Genomic DNA, 19478 nt, shown 5'->3' on the forward strand with positions numbered 1-19478 from the left:
TCAGTATCCATTGTAATGGTTTGAATGTGGCTGAGTTCTGGGCTAAAGTAACCTCCATACCCCTCTGTATTGGAAGGTTTGGAGAGGCCAAAGCTCTCTGCACGACCGCTACAAAGGTGGTTTCCATATTCCCGACAGCCCCTGAAGGCAGCATTAACCCCTCCAGTTTACAGTCTATCAGCGCCAATTCAACGTGATCGCGTCTCTCTCGGAGCGGTTTCTGAGGAGCGCTCATGTGCTTCGCTCATACGCACTTTTAACAGGATGTAGCGACTGAGACAAGACAGAACACGGAAAGACAAACAAAGCGGGCTAAACTGCGATATGACAAACACCAGTGAGCCAGAAATGACCGCCACAGCGGAGGAGAATAAGACAGGAGGAGTCCCGGTGAGGCAGCTCACCGCCGGCAGGTCTTGACGGCTGCTCCCGCTGACCTGAGACGTCCAGCGCCGCCGCAGCACCGCGCGGTTTGCACACGCTGAAAACCCAACATAGCCAAAATACTCCACATCCCATCGGCGAACCTTAAAAGCGACAATGGCGAGCATGGGCGACTGCTGTGTGAAGGTTGCTTTGAGGTAAGCCTCCGACGTCTGTCTGCTGGAAATCTGCAGACTTTAGAGGATCACATTGTGTCTGTGCCTCCTGGCGATCAATTAAATGCATCCTGCACACCTATAGTCTTATTTCACTACTTACACTCCTTCCTGTCTTTGCTTATTGTGGGATACAGCTACAGAAAAGAGCACCTTGTTTTGTAATCTATATGGGTGGTTCTCAGCACAGAATTGATCAGGCAAAGCATGTGCCAGCACCACGCTATCTCCATATGATTGTTTTCATATTTGGGGGGGCATAAGTTCTCCACAGCATTGGTCTGTTTTATGTGAAGCAGCGGCTTGCATTCATGATTTAACATTGGGTGGAGTGACAAGGACAGCTGCAGCCAGGTGCAGGGAGGAGAATGGGCGTTTCTCCTCAAACCAATTTTTGATTTATTATTCTCACAGGCAACTACTTGCAGTCTCACCTTATCATAACGTATAGTGAGCACGTTGCATGCGTATGGCTCAGTTAGCTCCACAACCAGGTTTGAAAAGCAGAGGCTCGTGGTGTTTAAAAAAAAAATCCTGCCTTCAAATGAATCAAGCACAAAGAGATGCTCTCCTTCAGAGCTGTGTCATTCGCTGCCTTTGTTGGAAATGCACCCAGAAGCTCGGGCAACAGAGCAGCTTTTTGGATTTGTATCCGTAGATATTAGCAGCCCATCAATTGTGCGTGCCAAGACTAAATGCAGATTGAGAGAGATCACATAAATGTGCATGTGCTGGCACTGGGTGCCTCTAAAACTCATGACTTGAGCGGGATTGGGCTTGCTTCTGCAATCATGCTCATTTTGCAGAGTGGAGCTGAGGCGGTGGTCTTTAACTCACACCCTCCCAGAGTCGGTCACATCAGCTAATGAATCCCAATTGGTCATACTGAGAGTCCTTTTATAAGAAGATTAAGAGAAAATAGGCATCCACCCTCTCTTATTTTGCATGTGAAGCAACTGCAACAAAGTAACAGCAAAATGTAACTATTCTTCATCAAGGACCCCTTGTGGTTTTCCAACCTCAGTTTGGGAACCATTGATGGATTGGCTAGTACGGGTTGAGGATGGGGGTCGGGCCATTAGAGCAACCTTCTAGAATGAACCTTACAACCGATGGCCCCATTTCCCCAGGGGAGGTTTCAGAGTCACATGTCAATCAGCCACTGATAGAATCTCCTGTTGTGCTTGTTCACAGCGACAACTGTAACAGGAAGTGAGGGGTGGGGTGTTGGCAAAGAGAAAAGGTGAAAAGAGAAGCCGCTTAGACAGCTGGTGGCTGCTGCTCAAGTTATTGATTGAAGTCTGGAAAACAGAGGCTTGTTGTGTGAGTGTAACTGAATGAGTGAAGGTGACAAATTTCGCTACACACACCACACGTACATGTGCACATGTGTAAAGCTGTCTCCATCTTTTTTTGGTGATGCAATATTGACATGATCATCAGCATTTAAGCATATTGTCAAACTCCGCAAAAGAGGGGGAAATCAACACAGAATGCATTATAATCACACCTTTTTAAATGAGTTTTATTAGCACAAACTTCACATTGTAATTTAACAGAGTTTGTGTAATTACATATCTACGCTGGTGGGCGAGCTAGCGCTGCTCCTTTTCATCATGTGATCTGTGTGTGTATTTATGTAGCCTGTGAGTGCCACCAAAAGCATCTGTGTGTTTAACAGGAAATGGAAAGCCCACAAATAAACACACGGAGAAGGATAACTTCCTGCCGTATAAACCACGGTTTTCCCAACGACCGCCAAGCGTCTTTTTTTCTTTCTTCGCTGAGAAAGTCGACTGCTGATAAGAGAAGATGGTGTTTAATTGCTCCCATGTTGTGCAGCCCCAGGCAAAACGCTTGGGACTGTGTTTGTGTGTGCATGTGTGAGTATGCTTTGGAGGGCAATGAGGTTGTCTTGAGGGCCAACTAACACACACAGACACACAGACACATACAGACACACACACATACTCACACACACAGTCTGAGTCGCCAGCATCCATTTCCTGAATGTCTGCACTGCCTTCCCTAAACAATGGCCATATAACCAGTGACATGACCTACAATCCTGTATTCAGACTTGACTGTCTGAGAATTGGATGTGGATATGAAACAAACACACACACACACACACACACACACACACACACACACACACACACACACACACACACACACACACACACTTAGGTCAATGATTCTGCAGTCAAGTCGAACATGATGAGACGCATGTAATGTAACTTCCTACTAAGTGGCCGTCGTTAAATTGCTTCTGGCTTGGCTGTTTCATCTTCATACAGCTGCCTTCAGTTAAAAGTAAAAGCTTAGTCTGATGCAAATGGTCTCTAAGGCTCTTACATTTCCTGAGTCTCATCCATTTGAACCCCCACACACAATTGTATTAAGACATGCGCACCATTTCTCTTCACCTCGAGGGTTCCTCCTCGTATCGTTGGTCTTACGTTGGTCTTACCTTAAGTGCTGCATTTCCCCTAGCTTGAAAGCTTTATGTTCGGGCTTGCTATGAGCGTGCCTGTGCTGCTATAAATGTCTATAATTCAGCTTTTGTTTGGCTGCATGTATGTTAGGTGTACCTTGACATGAGAGTTATGAGCAGTGTGTAAATCACCGTTTGCATATCGATCTCTCTCTTGCAGTTTCTCTTCCTGCTGCTCTGCCACTTACTCCTTTCAGATCAGTGAGCGACTCAAATCTTCCACCAAAGTGCTAAGTCAGCCACCATAGCGGTGTATAAATAGACACAGAGACACATCTGTTTAATGCCGTTATGGTGTTTGACCCCGTGATTGGTGCTCAATGTTCTCACTTTAACAGACTCTTCCTCAAGACTTTTCATCTCTTTTTTATTCAAGATCTGTTGCAGAAAAAAGAACCTGAGGAATCACCAAGAAATTAGTGTTTCATGCATTTGTGGTTCATGGTTGTGACAGTGGTGACGCTGAACGAAAGAGTGATCTTCTGCAAAAAGAGCACTCAATATCCTGTGTTCTTTCAGAGCCCACAGGTGGAGGACCAGGGTTTTGTGGACAGTTATGACGCAGACAGTTTTAGCTTAAAGCCCCTTAAATGGGAAAAAGATGAGCTTTTATCTCTTTGGTCTTCTGCTGACGTGTTGATAAACCAGTCCAACAATAGTTATTTGCAGAAAAAAGTTTTTCATAAATCCCAAAAAGATCTGCAGACTTTTGCCACCCCATGACCAAAACACTGGCTTCAAAACAAAGTAGAACTGCGGAAGGGGCCCCTCACAGCTGATACACAAAGGCTTTAAATGGGAGTTTTTTCGTTGTAGGACGTGTCCTGTGTAGGCTACTAGTCTCGCCTGTTTCCTGTGTGTGTTAACAGTTTACCACACAGGCCCTGTCTGGGTTACACACCTCTCCAGGGGGTTCCCTTTAAAATGGCTGGACTCTGTTGGGAAATGTGTTTTTGTGTATCAGGCAGTAATAGTCACAGGGTAGTGCTGCAATGTAATCTCCTCACCAGTGCATTCTTACATTTGGGCTCAACATTTATCCCCCCATTGATTGGCTTGCTGCAGATTTACAGTCATCGTACTAGGAAAAGTGAAAGCGCCTGTGCTTGATACGAATCACTACTGAAGTTGTTTTCTAATCAGCGAATTGGCCTCAACCGGGGGAAGAAGAGCAGGAAACATGACAGAGCACACACCCAAGTTGGCCGTCCACAGCTGTGCATCACTTCCTCCTCACGCTGGCCTACTGGTCACATGTTTTTTTTTTTTGTTGCCCTTCAAACCTGTTCGACTCAACAGTTTTGTGTGAATGTCTTTTGTGGCAAGAGTGCTAAAGAAGCTGCCTGTGCCAATGGCTCAGCATTGAGTGTACAGTACGTACTATATGCAGTGTAGAGGAAAGAAACCTGTTGGTAGGAACATCCTGTTTAAAAATGACATAGCGATGAGAAGGCAAGAGTCAGAACATTTTGTGACAGTAATCGGCTTAAAAAGAATAATACTGGGTGTTTTGTTCATCACCTATAGTAACTATTGCATAATCAGGCTATACAGGCTCAGGGGCTTTACAAGCAGATTGGGAGCAAGGAGGAGAAAAAACCCTTCAGCACAAAGAAGTTATCGAGGTTGCCGAGGTACAAACGTTAATCCTGGTTTCCAAACAATAACACAACGACTCTTAATGACACCTCTGATGACAGTTGTATAATAGATCTATTTGATTGTGTTTCTGATAATAGCCTGACTATCAGGGAAGAGATCCTGATGGGTGGAATGTATTGTATATTTAAACCAATACACCAGAAACATAAGGGACTTAGCCCAGGCTTTGGCATTAAAATGAGTTGATCTACTGGTCTGTTGATAAACATGTTAAGTGCATCAGCAAACCCAAATGGTTTGCTGCTGTTGCAGAATGACTTCCTGTGAGGCTACCGCTGGACTATCCACACTTCCTGCTCACTTCCTGCGTTGTGAACTGCTGATGAGCCTGTTGACACGATTCAGTTAAGACTTGATCATCAGTGAGAACGGCAAACTGAGAAAACTTTCCTAGAAAAAAAATAACTTTCTAGGAATCAGTCTTCTGCTCTGTAGCCTGAATGAGAGCATCAATCAAATCAAATCAAATTTATTTGTATAGCCCAATATCACAAATTACACATTTGTCTCAGTGTGCTTTACAGATTGTACAGGTTACGACACCCTCTGTCCTTAGACCCTCGCATCGCACAAGGAAAAACGTCCTAAAAGAAACCCCATAATTAAAGGGGGAAAAATGGAAGAAACCTCAGGGAGAGCAACTGAGGAGGGATCCCTCTCCCAGGACGGACAGACGTGCAATAGATGTCGTGTGTACAGGATAAACAACATAGTACAAATACAATATTTGACAGAAAATGATGTTGTGTTGAAAAAAGAGAAAGTTTGGATGAATCCGGGAAAATGTCAAAAAGGCTTCCCGGTGTCCAGCAGGACCAGGTCAGCAGGCGCAGCCACGATTCCTGATCCTGACGTAAACTTTATCAGTGGCAACCTGCCACATGAGAGACAGAAACTCCACTCCGGGGATGATACCCCGGATGATGTGTTAGTAACATACATTTACATAAATGCATCCGGATGCATACAGATAGAGAGGGAGAAGAAGAGAGGGAGAGGAGGAGAGAGGAAGAGAAGGAAGAGAGCAGGGAGAGAGCAGGGAGGTGTCCCCCGGCAGTCTAAGCCTATAGACGGAATCGGAGTTTCGAGCTTCCGGTGGAATCGCAATGCATGCTGGGGTGGCAAGACTAGAAAAGTGAGCACCAACTCCACAAGGGCCGCCATATTGGATTTCTTCTCTACGTGTTTACATTGTATTTAGCTTGTTCTTCAAGCGTGTTGTAAACAACCCTACTACTCTACAATGAGTTCTGAACTCCTTTCTTATGATGAGGTTCAGATGTGGAAAGTCGAAGCTTTGAAAGTATTTTGCCGCAAGCAGAATTTAAAGGTTTCAGGAACAAAACTCGAGCTTATTGCCAGGGTGTTTGCTGCATCAGAGATGGGCATTGAGGAGCAACCAACAGCTAACGAAAGACTTTCAATCACAGAAAAAGAAAAGACTAAGCTTTTGGTTATGCCGAGTGGCGTTTCAGTGCCTGATCCCTTGACACTGCAGGATGGCTGGGTCAATGAAAACAACAGCATGACTTCTTGACCGCTGATATACCTCAGCGATATAACATTATTTTTAATGTCTGACCACCCAGGGAACGATGTCGAGTTTCATAAACAAACTTTGAACGAATACAAAGAAGACAAAGCATTTAGACTGTTTGACTCTGGTTGGTTGAAACAAATATCTTTCAATTCTGAGTATTGCTTTTTGAAAGCAAAATGTTAAATTCAATGAAAATTTCCCAAACGCCACATTCGGCATGGATCTGCACAGTCAAGAAAACTGGAGATATCATAAGTGCTTATTGCAGTTGTGTTGCAGGGTAAGATATTATAAATATATACCTAACTTGTGTTTGTTAATTATTATAAAACTCAATATATAGAAAGTACATTTGTCAATATATAAACCAAGTAGATAGACTACATACCCCAGGTCGAGTTCAGGATCAGGGAATTCATTTGTTGGTTTTCCTCGCATGAAATGCTCACTGCAAATCCGCGAAGATTTCTTGGCCCCCCAAGACTTCCCATTGTAATCCTGTCTCTTTACAGCTTTGGTCCATGCTAGCCTTCTGTCTTTGTTCTTTAGTGCGGTTGGAAATGGAAATAGTTCGAACGGGGGCTTGCAGTCGCAATTTTTGCAAACGTGAAGCTCACAATGAGATTCTGCCCATTTATTTAGCTTTTTTCCCACTGCTCGAACATCCTTTCACCACACAATTCCGGTGTCCAAATCCCATAACTAATAGCGATGATTACACACTAAAAACTAGCCAAATACAATGTAAACACGTAGAGAAGAAATCCAATATGGCAGCCCTTGTGGAGTTGGTGCTCACTTTAGCAGCATAACTAGGGGCTGATCCAGGGAAATCCTGAGCCAGCCCTAACTATAAGCTTTATCAAAAAGGAAAGTCTTTAGCCTGCTCTTAAATGTGGAGAGTGTGTCTGCCTCCCGAACACAAACTGGAAGCTGGTTCCACTGGAGAGGAGCTTGATAGCTCGATGATAGCTTGATAGAATTCCAACTGTATAAAAAAACAAAAACAATTCTGCTCTTTAAAGACAAAAAGAAGGCCTGACTCAAAAATGGAAAACACATTGATCCCGGGTGTGCTAACCGTGTTCTCTATTGACGACACGTCATCTAAAACTTCCCTCTAAATGTTTTATTGTTTCTTTTATTAACCTCGTCTGCACTGTGAGCAAAATACAGCGTGAAACTGTGACCGAAATGCTGGAATGTCACCAGCACACTCGCGCACGCACGCACACACACACACACACACACACACACACACACACACACACACACACACACACACACACACACACACACACACACACACACAGATCTGTATTTATTTGAATTCATCCATTTGAATTTAGTAAGGAATGAAAGGCGCTTCAGTCTCAACATTTGCATTTTTCTGTTATCAGGGTCTCATCATATGTCAGCTGGAGCTGGCCTTTAAAAAAGTCCTAACTATAATCATTCATGCTGCTCGGACACAAGAAAACCTTTTTAATGGATTGTGTGGTCAGCACAAAAAATAATTTATGAATTCTTAAGCATTTCAGCATTTGATAAATTCCTAAATTTCCCTCGGGATGAATAAAGTATCTATCTATCTAAACCATATAACCAATTTGTGTGTTTACATTGTTGTGATCTTAGAAGTGTGTGTGTGTGTGTGTGTGTGTGTGTGTGTGTGTGTGTGTGTGTGTGTGTGTGTGTGTGTGTGTGTGTGTGTGTGTGTGTGTGTGTGTGTGTGTGTGTGTGTGTGGGTGTGTGGGAGAGGGGGGGATGAGGCGTAGCAGAGGCCCTTTAAACAGAGCACCTCTCGGGTGAGCGCGGACAGAGGACACAGTGTGAATGAGTCTGATGTCACTGCAGGTCTTTGTGCTCTGTGCTGAGTTTGCACACACACATTCATATAAAGACACACTGAGCAAGGGAGGGGAATTGGAGGGTAAATGCGGATGAAGAACAGGCTATATTTTTAGAGAGCACGGTAGACAGGCAGGGGCGAAAGAAAGAGGTTTACAAAGTAAATTTCTGATGTCGTCTTTGTTTTATGAACTGCTTTCCCTCCTTTGAAAACAGCAATGCTTCCTGTGATTCAATGCAACAAATTGAAAGAAAAATCAAAGAGGTTAAAGAGACAGAGTGAGGGCAGTAGTGGAAAAGGAGCAAGTGTCTCTTTTGTTGTCAAAAGGGCTACTGTAGCGTGCAAATATGAGCTCTTAGCCAAACATGCAATCAGCGTGTGTCTGTGTGCGTACAAGCGCATGTGTGTGCGTCTGAGCATCGGGTGTATGAATAATTTGGGCTCAGCTGCACGTGTTTGCCATATTCCTGCAGAGGGAGGAAGAGACAGAGATGGAGGTGTTGTGTCTAGACTGCATAGAGTTTATTTACTGCGTTATATACTGTTGAATGTTCTTTAGAAACAATCTAAAATTATATTCTCTTCTGCTTTTTTAATATGTGAACTGGAAATAAAACATGACTTGCTCGTAAACAAGAGGAATGTATAATTATTAATCACTTTATCTCTTTAAACATACACTCAAACACACACCGTTCCTATGAAATGTTTGCTGAAGCATTGCACACTGTAAGCAGGTCAGCGTTTCTCTCTCTCTCTCTTCCTCTCTCTCTCTCTCTCTCTCTCTCTCTCTCTCTCTCTCTCTCTCTCTGTCCATCTGAACAGCAAAATAGATATTAAGGACGAGACAAAAGATGTGAAGACCTCTAGATTTGTGCCAGACTGTGTGTGTGTGTGTGTGTGTGTGTGTGTGTTTGTGTGTGACCAGCTGGCCCATAATCACCTTCAGTACTAAGTAGCTTAATCACGGCTGGAGTTTGTGTCTCTGAGTTTGTTTTGTTTGTGAGATGGCAGCAGCACAAGGCTTTAAAACAGCTGAATTCGTCACAAAATAACTGATGAACTGAAATGTATCTACTTTAATTTGACCAGTACTTTGGTTTATGGCCAAAAACCTGCAAAACTATATGCCACACTTTTGTGTTTAGTACATGCTAACACTCTAAACCAGTGGTCTTCACTATTTTTTCTGTCATCCCACCCAGAACATACAATATGCAATGCAGCCAACCAATACATTCAATAAAAACAGGATTATCTTAATACTGGGATGATGTTGTCAAACTCTGCAAACAATATTTCTGCTGAAGCCACAAAGCAGTGTTTCACAATTTGAGCCTGAGAAGGTTTTTTTGCCCGAGCCAAAATCCATGCAATCTCAAAAGATGTCTCAGTTAATCGTTCAGCTGTATTAGTTGTCCTGTGTACGAGCCTGTGTTGTCCAGAAACAGAAGAAAGCTGCTTTTTTTTCTTTTACTAATTTCTCTTCCAGGTGGGTAAGTTTCGTTGAATTTTGGATGCGTCGTTTAGAAATGCGGCTCCAAATGACTTCTCTTGAAACCAGAGCGGGTCTGTTTGCACATTAAGCACGAAGGGTTCGACTCAAGGAGGACAAATAACAATTCCTCTTTCCACTTGTCTTGAAATGTCCTATGCTCGTCTTGTATGGCTCGTACCTTTCTTTTTTAACGGGAGCAGCCTGTTGTCTGTCCACAAACCACATCTCCAGCATCTTCCTCTCGACTCCGCTGTGGTTTGATGCTCCAAAGACAAATATTAATGTTCCTCGTTTGTCACACTTTGTTTCTGTTCACCTGGTGTGAAACTATTTAATAAGAAATTGATCCATTTCACGTCTGTAGAAACACGTGGCTAACTAGCATGTAATGGTGAAACGAGTAAACCGGAGCCAAGCTAACGCAGGTATGAAGTGCCAGGTTGGTCGTAGTATCCTCCAATTTAAATGTTCGAATTTAGCGATATAAATAATTTTTTAGCAAATGTCCATATTCATAAGCATGCTTATGTTAACATATTTTTAATGAGCTTACGTTTATTTATTTCTATACTAGTCCACCATGTATCTACCCATCCAAGAGCACATTCACCATTGTAGCGCTGATAGACCGCCAAAACAGTGTTCCGGCCGAGCAAGTTTGAATATCTTGTTTCTGGTCTATATTTGCATCTTTTATCAATTATTTGTATTATTTGTAGGCTAATAGAGCAGACACTTTCAGTGTTTTAATGGGTTATATGTAATAGCCCTGCTTGTTTTTATGAAATATCTGTATTGACTCCATAATCATATCCATCACCCCTTTATTTAGCCCACTGCCATGCGAGCCACCACTTAAAGCTTGGCGAGCCGCGCAATGAGTAACACTTCTCTAAACTAAGGGCTAACACAATAAACATTATACCTGCTGAACATCAGCATGTTAAAATCATCATTATGAGCATGTTAGCACGCTGATGTTAGCATTTAGCTGGCGGTAGACTCTTTGTCTTGTTGACACTCTTGCTTGTTTTTAAAAGTCATATACATGAATACAAGACTTTTTTTGTTTTACATTGATGAATAGAAAAGTGTAAGACTCTGCCGACCGGCAGTGTCAAGGCTGACCATGTAGCTGCAGCGCAACAAAGAAGCAAATAAGATGCCTAAATGACATCAAACAGCCTTCGAACAATATTGGGCAGTGAGTGTTCATTTACATCAGCAACCTGTCAGCACTATAACGTGATTCTACTGATAAGCAGTTGAATCAGCTTCTGATTTAGGAAGAGTCTTTAATGAGCATACAAGCACTTGTAAATAGCAGGATAAGCTAGCCTAAAACATCTTTCCTTTTTGGTGGAAAACTAGCATTAGCCGAATGTAGCTGCAGCTCATCATCTTGTCTGCTTCACTATCAATCAGACTAATAATCATCATTCCAAGATCATAAAATATTTGTATATATATCACGTAACCTCATTAAGATTTTTTGCATTTAAGCAGCGTACACGTGTTTGTGCATGTACCTGACAGAAAAGCAAGACTTCAGCCCCTGGCTAAGTTCACATACCTACAGAAAGACAGATGTGTTGGTTGGCTACATTAGCACTCATGCTAAATGTTGTCTGACAGAGGGGGAGGCTGGGCCGGTGGTAATATTAACCAGCCCTCTAGGGAGGCAGACAGACAAGCAGAGTCACGGCAGCAGTCTGCAGCTCAGCAGCGTGTGTTGTACGCTGTGTGGGAATGAAAAAGCTTAACACAACCACAGGTTTTGGCTGCTGTGTATAAGTTTAACATGCAATTTTTTATATTCTTGAAAGATATACCACAACATGATATGATCCTTAGTATTTTTTGTGGATGTGTACGGAAGTAGGTGTCCGTGTTTTTGTGGAAACATAATTTCACATTTGAATAATTTACATATATTGGCCCGTGTGATTTTCAGATATTTGCAGAAATGCAAAACCCCACATGTGAACACATTTCACATGTAATATCACGTTAAACACAGTTTAAATTCACATATAGGGACACATAGAGGTGCATGCAAAACGGTATTTCACGTGTGAAAAAACTTGTTACAGACATATGTTGTTTTGAGATGTTTCCCATGTGAAAACATTTGCATGATAAAGGCACAGATGTCATATTTCACATGTGAAAACATCAACTTCACATGTGCTTTAGTTTTAAGGATAATTAAAAGCAAGTTGTGAACAAAACCACATTTTGGCCTCTTTGTGTTTATTAAGGACTGCTTCTTATTGCCACTTTTAGTCTTTGATCTTTTTATGAACTCCATACTGGGTCTCCCGGTGCCACTGCCATGATTTAGTGTCACACTGGATCAATTTTGCGACATAGTTTGTAGTCTGTCAGTCGAGCACACACTAACACTCTCCACATTCTAGGTATTCACATGGTGGCCCATACTAACATTATACAGCCATAGTACTAAGAAGCACTTTGGCTAAAAGCATCCAGTATCCATGGACTAAAACAAATGTTATCTTAATAACCGATACTTCCTCTTTCAGACTGTTGAAGTTAATTGGAATCGAGCATGAATTGGCTAGCACCTTCCTGACCTTGACAAGGCCGTCTGCCATGATAATGTAGGAAAGGAAGCTAATTTGATTCTTTCTTGTGCCTCCACCTCCCCCCATGGAGCAGCAGACAGAGCAGACGAGGGGGGAGGATGTGGGGGTGAGGTGGGCTATGGGCAAGTGGGGTGGGGATTGACCCAGAATCAGCTCCGATGATGCGGACTGATGTGCCCTTGTAACAATGAGACTAGATGCTCATCTGAAATTGAATGATGGTTACTAGTCTTTGACAGTGGTGATAAATTCTGACTGAGTGGTGCAGTTTACGCTGTGATGATCGAATAAATGAAATAATCCCTCTATTATTACACAGTTATTACTATAATTGTTATGGATTATGAATGAATTATAGTATCATACACCGATTTCAGACTTGCATCAAAGACCTTTTAAGTATGCGGAGTGCTTTGTCTGTGTGAAAAGCCTGAGGGCACATACACTCAGTAAATAACTGCAAACTGTGATGGCTCGGTTGATAAAGCCCAGGCAACATCTTTCACAGCTGATGTTCACCACTTTGTGTTGTATTGCCGTTGCATGCCTAGCCATGCAGCACTGTCCCACTTTACCTGATACCATCGGCATAAAAATGTGATATTTGAGACCCTGAAGTGTCCCACAGATCCTTCTCTGAAGCGATGACTATAATCTCCATTTTATCTTTCATGTGCTGGTTTGTTGTCATGGGACATGGATGTCTATTCATTTTTCGATTTCAAGGACAACAGACAAAAAGAAAGCAACAAAGCCCCAGTTGTGTATCAAGACAGAGTTGATCTTTCTGGAATATTCAGCCTAGCCCTTTCCATACAATGTAGGACAACTTTGTCCTTGAAGTCTGGCTCAGTTAAGAAAGCGCTCATGTTAACGTCGATGAACCAGATCGCTCGTTTGTGCTCCAGCGTGCGACACTGTATGCTAACACAACCAGTCAAACCAATGAGCACAATAAATGTGAGCCCTGTTACCAATCGGCAGCAGTGCCTCGGGCCGCCAGTCTGTGAGGTTAGCACGATAGATAAGGTTAACATGAAGGCCATAAACAGTGGCTCGCATCTATTGTATTTCTGAGTGTGGAAGTGAAGAGACTAGCACTTCAGATGAGTGTTTGAAAATACCTTTCAGTGTAATCCAGAAAGCAAAGAATATCCTCTATTGATTGTGTGTGTGTGTGTGTGTGTGTGTGTGTGTGTGTGTGTGTGTGTGTGTGTGTGTGTGTGTGTGTGTGTGTGTGTGTGTGTGTGTGTGTGTGTGTGTGTGTGTGTGTGTGTGTGTGTGTGTGTGTGTGAGAGATCCTTCTTTGTGCTGCTACAGTAGAGATACTTTTTATTGTGTCCATAGGATGTGGGTTAAACAGTAGAGTCGGGCTGCAAATAACCTCTACTTTCAATATTGATTAATCATTTTACACTGAATCCAAAAGTGTATCCATCAATTTCTCAGAGCCCAAGGTCACAATTTCAAAATGCTTATATTGTCCCAATAATGATAATATATCCTCACATTTGAGAACACGGAACTATTTAATGTTTGCCATCAGGTCTACAATATGTCAGAATTTCCTAAAGCCAAGAGTCATCAAATGTCTTGCTTTGCCCTACCAATACTTCAAATCTCCAGATATTTAAACTTTGTTTATGCCAACATGGACGAGAAGTCCTTAAACTGCTCAGATGAAATGGAAATTCCAACGTCGACAATTTCATGATAACTGGGCAAACACCATCTGCTGATGAAGATCATGATACGACTGAAAGCCCCAGAACAGCTTCTAAATGGATGGGAAATTTTAAACTAAAGATATTCAACTATTATCGCACTGCACCAGGCATGGTGCGCCCTGGGACACTCGGCACGTGTGTGTCAGTATTGCAAGACAGGCGCCAAATGGGAGTGGTAGAAGGTGTCCACCCCGAGTATGCCTGCCACCACCTGAGCAAGCCAGCTGACCCAGCGCCAGCCTATTGTGACTGCTGTCCCCCTTCCTGTTCCTTTAGCGTGTGCTGCTTTCTTTGCTTTCTCATTTACGTATTCCACACCAAGTCAGCTCTCCTCTCCATTTACTTCATGCATCACTGCCTCATTTTGTCCAAGTGTTCCTCGTTAGTGCTTTCTCTTCCGGTGCTCCCACCTGAGCCAGCAATTTGCTCTCTGGACCCTGGTGTCCACTCATCTCTTTTTTTATCCTGGCATTCTGTCTCCCTAAATCAGAGGTCAAGACTTGCTAAATGCCATTCCTCACACCTCATTCGCTTTTATTTGATGTCAGCTTATTTAATTCATAGCTAACGTGACCTTACCTTGTCAGGGACAATGCACAGTCAGGTGCCTATTGCTTATTTCTGCTATCCCCTTAGTGTTGGACCAGCATAAGCTTCTGAATGTGCGTTTGTGTGTGCGCGTGTGTTTGGCTACCAGCCTGTTGGCCTACTGTGATGTCGGGCCCATGTAGAGGATTGGAGACCGAAGCGAGAGACATATTTTGTAGTGAATGGCCTGCTTCCATAACCCATTATGGGAGAGCGTGTTATACTCATGCACAGATGCTTAACTGATTACTATAAGAGGATGGCATGAGGCTAAGGGAAAGGTGTCTTAGATGGATTGTGATGGATAGAGATGGAGAGATGAGAAGGTCGATTTGAGGGAGAGAGACAGTTGATGGGTTTATGTGCGGAATCACGACAGGCTGATCCAGGAAATCAATGGGAGGACTGATTAAATGGGTAGCAGCAGGACAGAAATGCCTACTGTAGCTCAAAAATAAACGGAGCCTTTCATCTGCACTGTGCTTCTGTTTTATAGAGGTGGTTGGTATTACTGTGTGGCTTTGTAAAATAGGCTTTAATTAATTAAAGCTTTAAGATACGAGAAGATGTTCATTAGTGCTGAGTGCATTTACGTTAAGGCGAGGGATTGAGCAATCTTAATTCCTCAGCCAACAGAACTGCATTGACTAATTGGCACACAAAACACTATTTTCCCATGAATATTAACGATGTTTGTGAATACATTTATTCGGTGAGCTATATAAGTAATATGATAAGTACGTTTTTATTATGAATAATGTTAGATGAGCTAGAATATGCCAGAAATATGTACTTGTTGTTGGTCAATCTCTTTGGTCCAGACCAAAATATCAACAATTATTGGTTGGATTGCTATGAAATTTGCTGCACACATTCAATTTATCTGCAGGTCAAAATGAATGAATACTTTGGTTTATGACCAAAACCCTTAAAAGGTAATGCCATTTCAATTAGCCTCAGCTGTACTTTCTTTGCTGTTATTAGCTAATGTTAGCATGCTAACACGCTAAACTAAGATGGGGAACATGGTATGAATTATACCTGTTAGCATTTAGCACCACTGTGCCCTAGTACAATCTCACATTGCTGCTAGCTTGACTGTGGACTCTAGTTATTTTCTATGAAAGATGACATTGACTTAAAATGCATCACTATTCTTTTTTCAATTTAACGTTGTGTGCAAATACATTTACATAAGAACAATTCACAGTTTAGGAGAGGAACTTTCGATGCATTTTGTTATTAAGCAGATTGACATTCTTATGTCTATCAACGTCAACGTTACAAATTAGCTTGGATAAAAGCCCTTTGTGGGTTTTACTCAACTAATCTTTTGAACAATCTACTTTGATTACAATTGACTTTTATGCACATGTCCATTTTCACATCCATTCTGCTCTATTACTCATTTGGTTAAATGTTTTTTCTTCCAGTGTTGACCTTAGCAGCCACTGGTCTGCCTCCCCTTCATCAATCGCTGCACCTCAGGGCCTCTCACATTTCATCCCACAGCCACTGATATGACCAGAGCTCCTAACCCAAAATAGGCCAAGCCAATTTCCTGAGTTCTCGGGGCCTTTCATGTCAAACATGCGACAATCTTCATGAATTGCCATATTGTCCTCGCTCTCCTGTTCTTGTTCTCATTTTCCTCTTTCTCTTGTTCCCTCAGTCTTTTTATTTGTATAGCTCTTTTAAGAGTTGAACTAGAAAGAGGCAGATACAGTGTGAGCAACAGGAAGATAAAGGATCAAAGAGCGTTAATCAGCTCCACCTCCACAGCTTTTCAGAAGGTTTGTACCCAGGTGTACAGTGTGACAGAGGTTGCTATCGCATGTTGCCAGGACACTTCCAAAGACATCTGTTATAGTCCTAAAGATGTTCAGGACGTCAAGTTTCTGTTTGGCCAGGGACATTTGCTGCATGTCATCCCCCATCCCAACAATGCATAATAATTTATATAATTTTTCTGTCTTTAACTTCCTTTTCCTTGGTGAATATACATGTATCCACATTGGGTGTCATTTCAATAAGAACAGACTATATGTTTGAAGGGAGGTAAACTTCTTTCTGGGTATCTGCTCAGGGATCTTAGCCGGTTGCTATGGGGACACATAGAAACCGGTGATAAGAGCGCAGCTGGGTTTGTTACGTCGACAAGTCAAAGACAGAAAACACACAGTACACGTTTAGTTCAGTTGGACTCGTTCTTAACTTGGAAACGACACATTTTCAATGTGTGTGTGCCAGTACCACCTTTTACGAATGCTTGTCAGACTGACATTTTACTATTTTAGTTCTCTCTCTCACACACACACACACACACACACACACACACACACACACACACACACACACACACACACACACACACACACACACACACACACACACACTCGGCTGAGCCAGTTGGGTTAATCCTAATCTGAACTCTGACAATGACAAAGCTCTAATCGGAGGTATGGTACAAGCAAACAGAACAGAACCAGATGGAGACACTGTGCTGTGTTTATGTAATCACTGTTGGTTTTGGTTGCATGAAGGAAAGGCAGCTCTGCACAGAAAATAACACTACAAGACTGATTGTATTAAGTTTATTTCAGGTGTGGCTTGTATTTGGTATCCGGTTGTAAACACAGTACTTATGTCATCTTACTTTGTGTTTGGTTAAACATAATAAAGATTAAGAGGAACTTTGAGTATTCCTCTTAAAAAGTCTGTCACTGACTCTGTAACATTAACATGATTTTAATGTGTGTAATATGACTGTGGATTAGTTATTTATTTGGTTACTGGTAGTTTGTTACCATTTGCAATATATGCACAGTTTTAAATTTGGCAGAAGTTCAAGAAAATCAATTTATATTCATGTACATTTTAAGATCAATTTCAGTGACTTGCTTGATGAATGGAGGCCACTGCAGTTAAGTGTTTGTGCATTATTTCATGGCAAAGCGCTGCCAGGGTTTATGAGAAATAGAGCCTGTGGTCTGTGAAGCCAACACCCCATCAGCTGACAGTGTGGTGGAGCTGCGGAGAAGTCAGCAGGGATGCATCCTGAAGCAGTTCGGGAAACTACTTGACTACCACCGTCAGACACAGACAGGCCTGGAATTAGATGGTAACACCTTTTTAGCATTGAGAAAGTTCTTTTAGAAGAATAATTAAAACAAGATTTATGTGGAACATGAATAAGTGTTTGTTCTTATCCGGCTGTGTCTGAAAGACTGAGGCTGCATTCACACCGAATCATGCGGTTCAGCAAAAACTCAAGTCCTCATGTTCATTAAGGGAGATGTTCTGCAACGGTGTGGCCGGAGTAACCGGCGGCTCAGTGAGAGAACAGTAAACATCCCTGCGAAGGCACGAGGGCAGAAAAAAACATTGGTAGAAGGAAGTTAGGGTAAAAAAACGAAACATAAGCACTTACCCCAAACTGCCCAGGAGTTGGTGTAACAGCTGAATACGTGGATGCTCGTTGGATCTGTGGGATATTTGATAGCATGTTTCCTGCTACAAACTCCAGTACAAGTCACAGTCCCTTTTGTCTTTCTTGTTGAGCTGCTGTGAAATGAATAAAGTTGCCTTCAAGTGTTGTTTGGAAATTATCATTAAAAACATCTGAAGGAAAACAAATATAAAGTCCACTTGGGATACATAAGGGTGGTTAAAGTTCACAACATGACGTCACACAAACGGGCCATTGAAGTGACACTCCCACACTGCTGTACAACCCTGCGGCTAATTGCCGCATCGCCTGATTTTGTGTGACTGCAGCCTTAATAATAAATACATGAAACTATCATCCATTTATGTAATGATGAATACACAAAGGACATTACCTGCCTGTAAACCTTATTCCACTGTAAACGTTGTTTTGCACCAATATTGTGTAATGGATACTGCTGGTTCAGTATTTAGGAGACAGTGGCCACTCCATGAGTACCAACACTCATTACACAAAGGAAATGAGGTGTGGGAGAGAGGCCGACAGTAGGACAGGGGATGCGATGACAGCTTTTACACTTGTCTCTCTGCAGAGAGGTTATTAATGAGTGTGATGACAACAGAGGGATATTAAGTGTCACCACCTCCCACTTCGTCAGCACATGTGGAGACAAGAGGAGCAGGGCATCAGAATAAACAATCTTATTGTAGCCAGTTATTACTGCAGTTATTACTGTTTTGTGTTTATCCAATATCCATCCATTTAGTTTTGTTTTGGAAATATCTGGTTCTGCTAAATGATCCATATGCTCACCAGCTAGTTGCATTGTCTGCTGTTTGTTGTTGAGCAGGCAGTGCATATATTTATCAGAGCTTTGTCACTGAAAACAGCGGCCTGTGCACCTGGGAACGTTGCTAAGTTTTGAGACTGAACAAATACAGTAAAGTTGCGGGCATTTAAAAACCAAAGGAATAAGCTGAAAAGACAGTAAAACTTTTACCTTAGAGAGCCTGCAGTGTCGGGTGGGAATTATCTGTGGGTTCGTCTCTATAAACCACTCTTTCCAAAAAAGTTTCAGCTTTAATGCTTTTGATGCTGTTATGTTCGCTGCATTTGGCTTTGAAAAAGCAATCTTTTGTATGCGACAGGCTCCCATCAAAACAGAGTTCTGCCTCATTGCTTTCATCGGCTTCACACATCCATATGTATGTGACATGAATCAGAACAATGAGTGTGTGTCTGGCTTTGTTTGGAAAAAAAACAGAACTGAGAGGTAAAATATGGGACAGTGGCTGCTGTCACATCTCTCAGGAGAGTTCGGCCTCTTTGATCCTCATGAAGCAGAGGATCCTGGATGATGATTTGAGATCAGTGCGCTCCCTACTTCGTAAAACCCAATCCTAAAAACACAAAATCAATTTTAATTTACAGCTTCCCTATAGATCGTGTGCCTGTGAC

The 19478-nt window shown here is 42.3% G+C and overlaps 1 protein-coding gene across 4 annotated transcripts in view; it reads left to right on the forward strand.

The window, feature by feature from the left end:
* The first annotated feature begins 200 nt into the window (after positions 1-200).
* kif21b (kinesin family member 21B) overlaps positions 201-19478 on the forward strand; it is a 67242-nt gene continuing 47964 nt past the window's right edge. For all 4 annotated transcript variants that reach the window (XM_029431193.1, XM_029431196.1, XM_029431195.1 and 1 more), the window contains exon 1: positions 201-581. In XM_029431193.1, the coding sequence (XP_029287053.1) occupies positions 541-581 (41 nt within the window). In that variant the 5' untranslated portion in view covers positions 201-540. The remainder of the gene's footprint in view (positions 582-19478) is intronic.

Source organism: Cottoperca gobio, chromosome 5, assembly GCF_900634415.1.
Source record: "Cottoperca gobio chromosome 5, fCotGob3.1, whole genome shotgun sequence".
Lineage (NCBI taxonomy): Eukaryota > Metazoa > Chordata > Actinopteri > Perciformes > Bovichtidae > Cottoperca > Cottoperca gobio.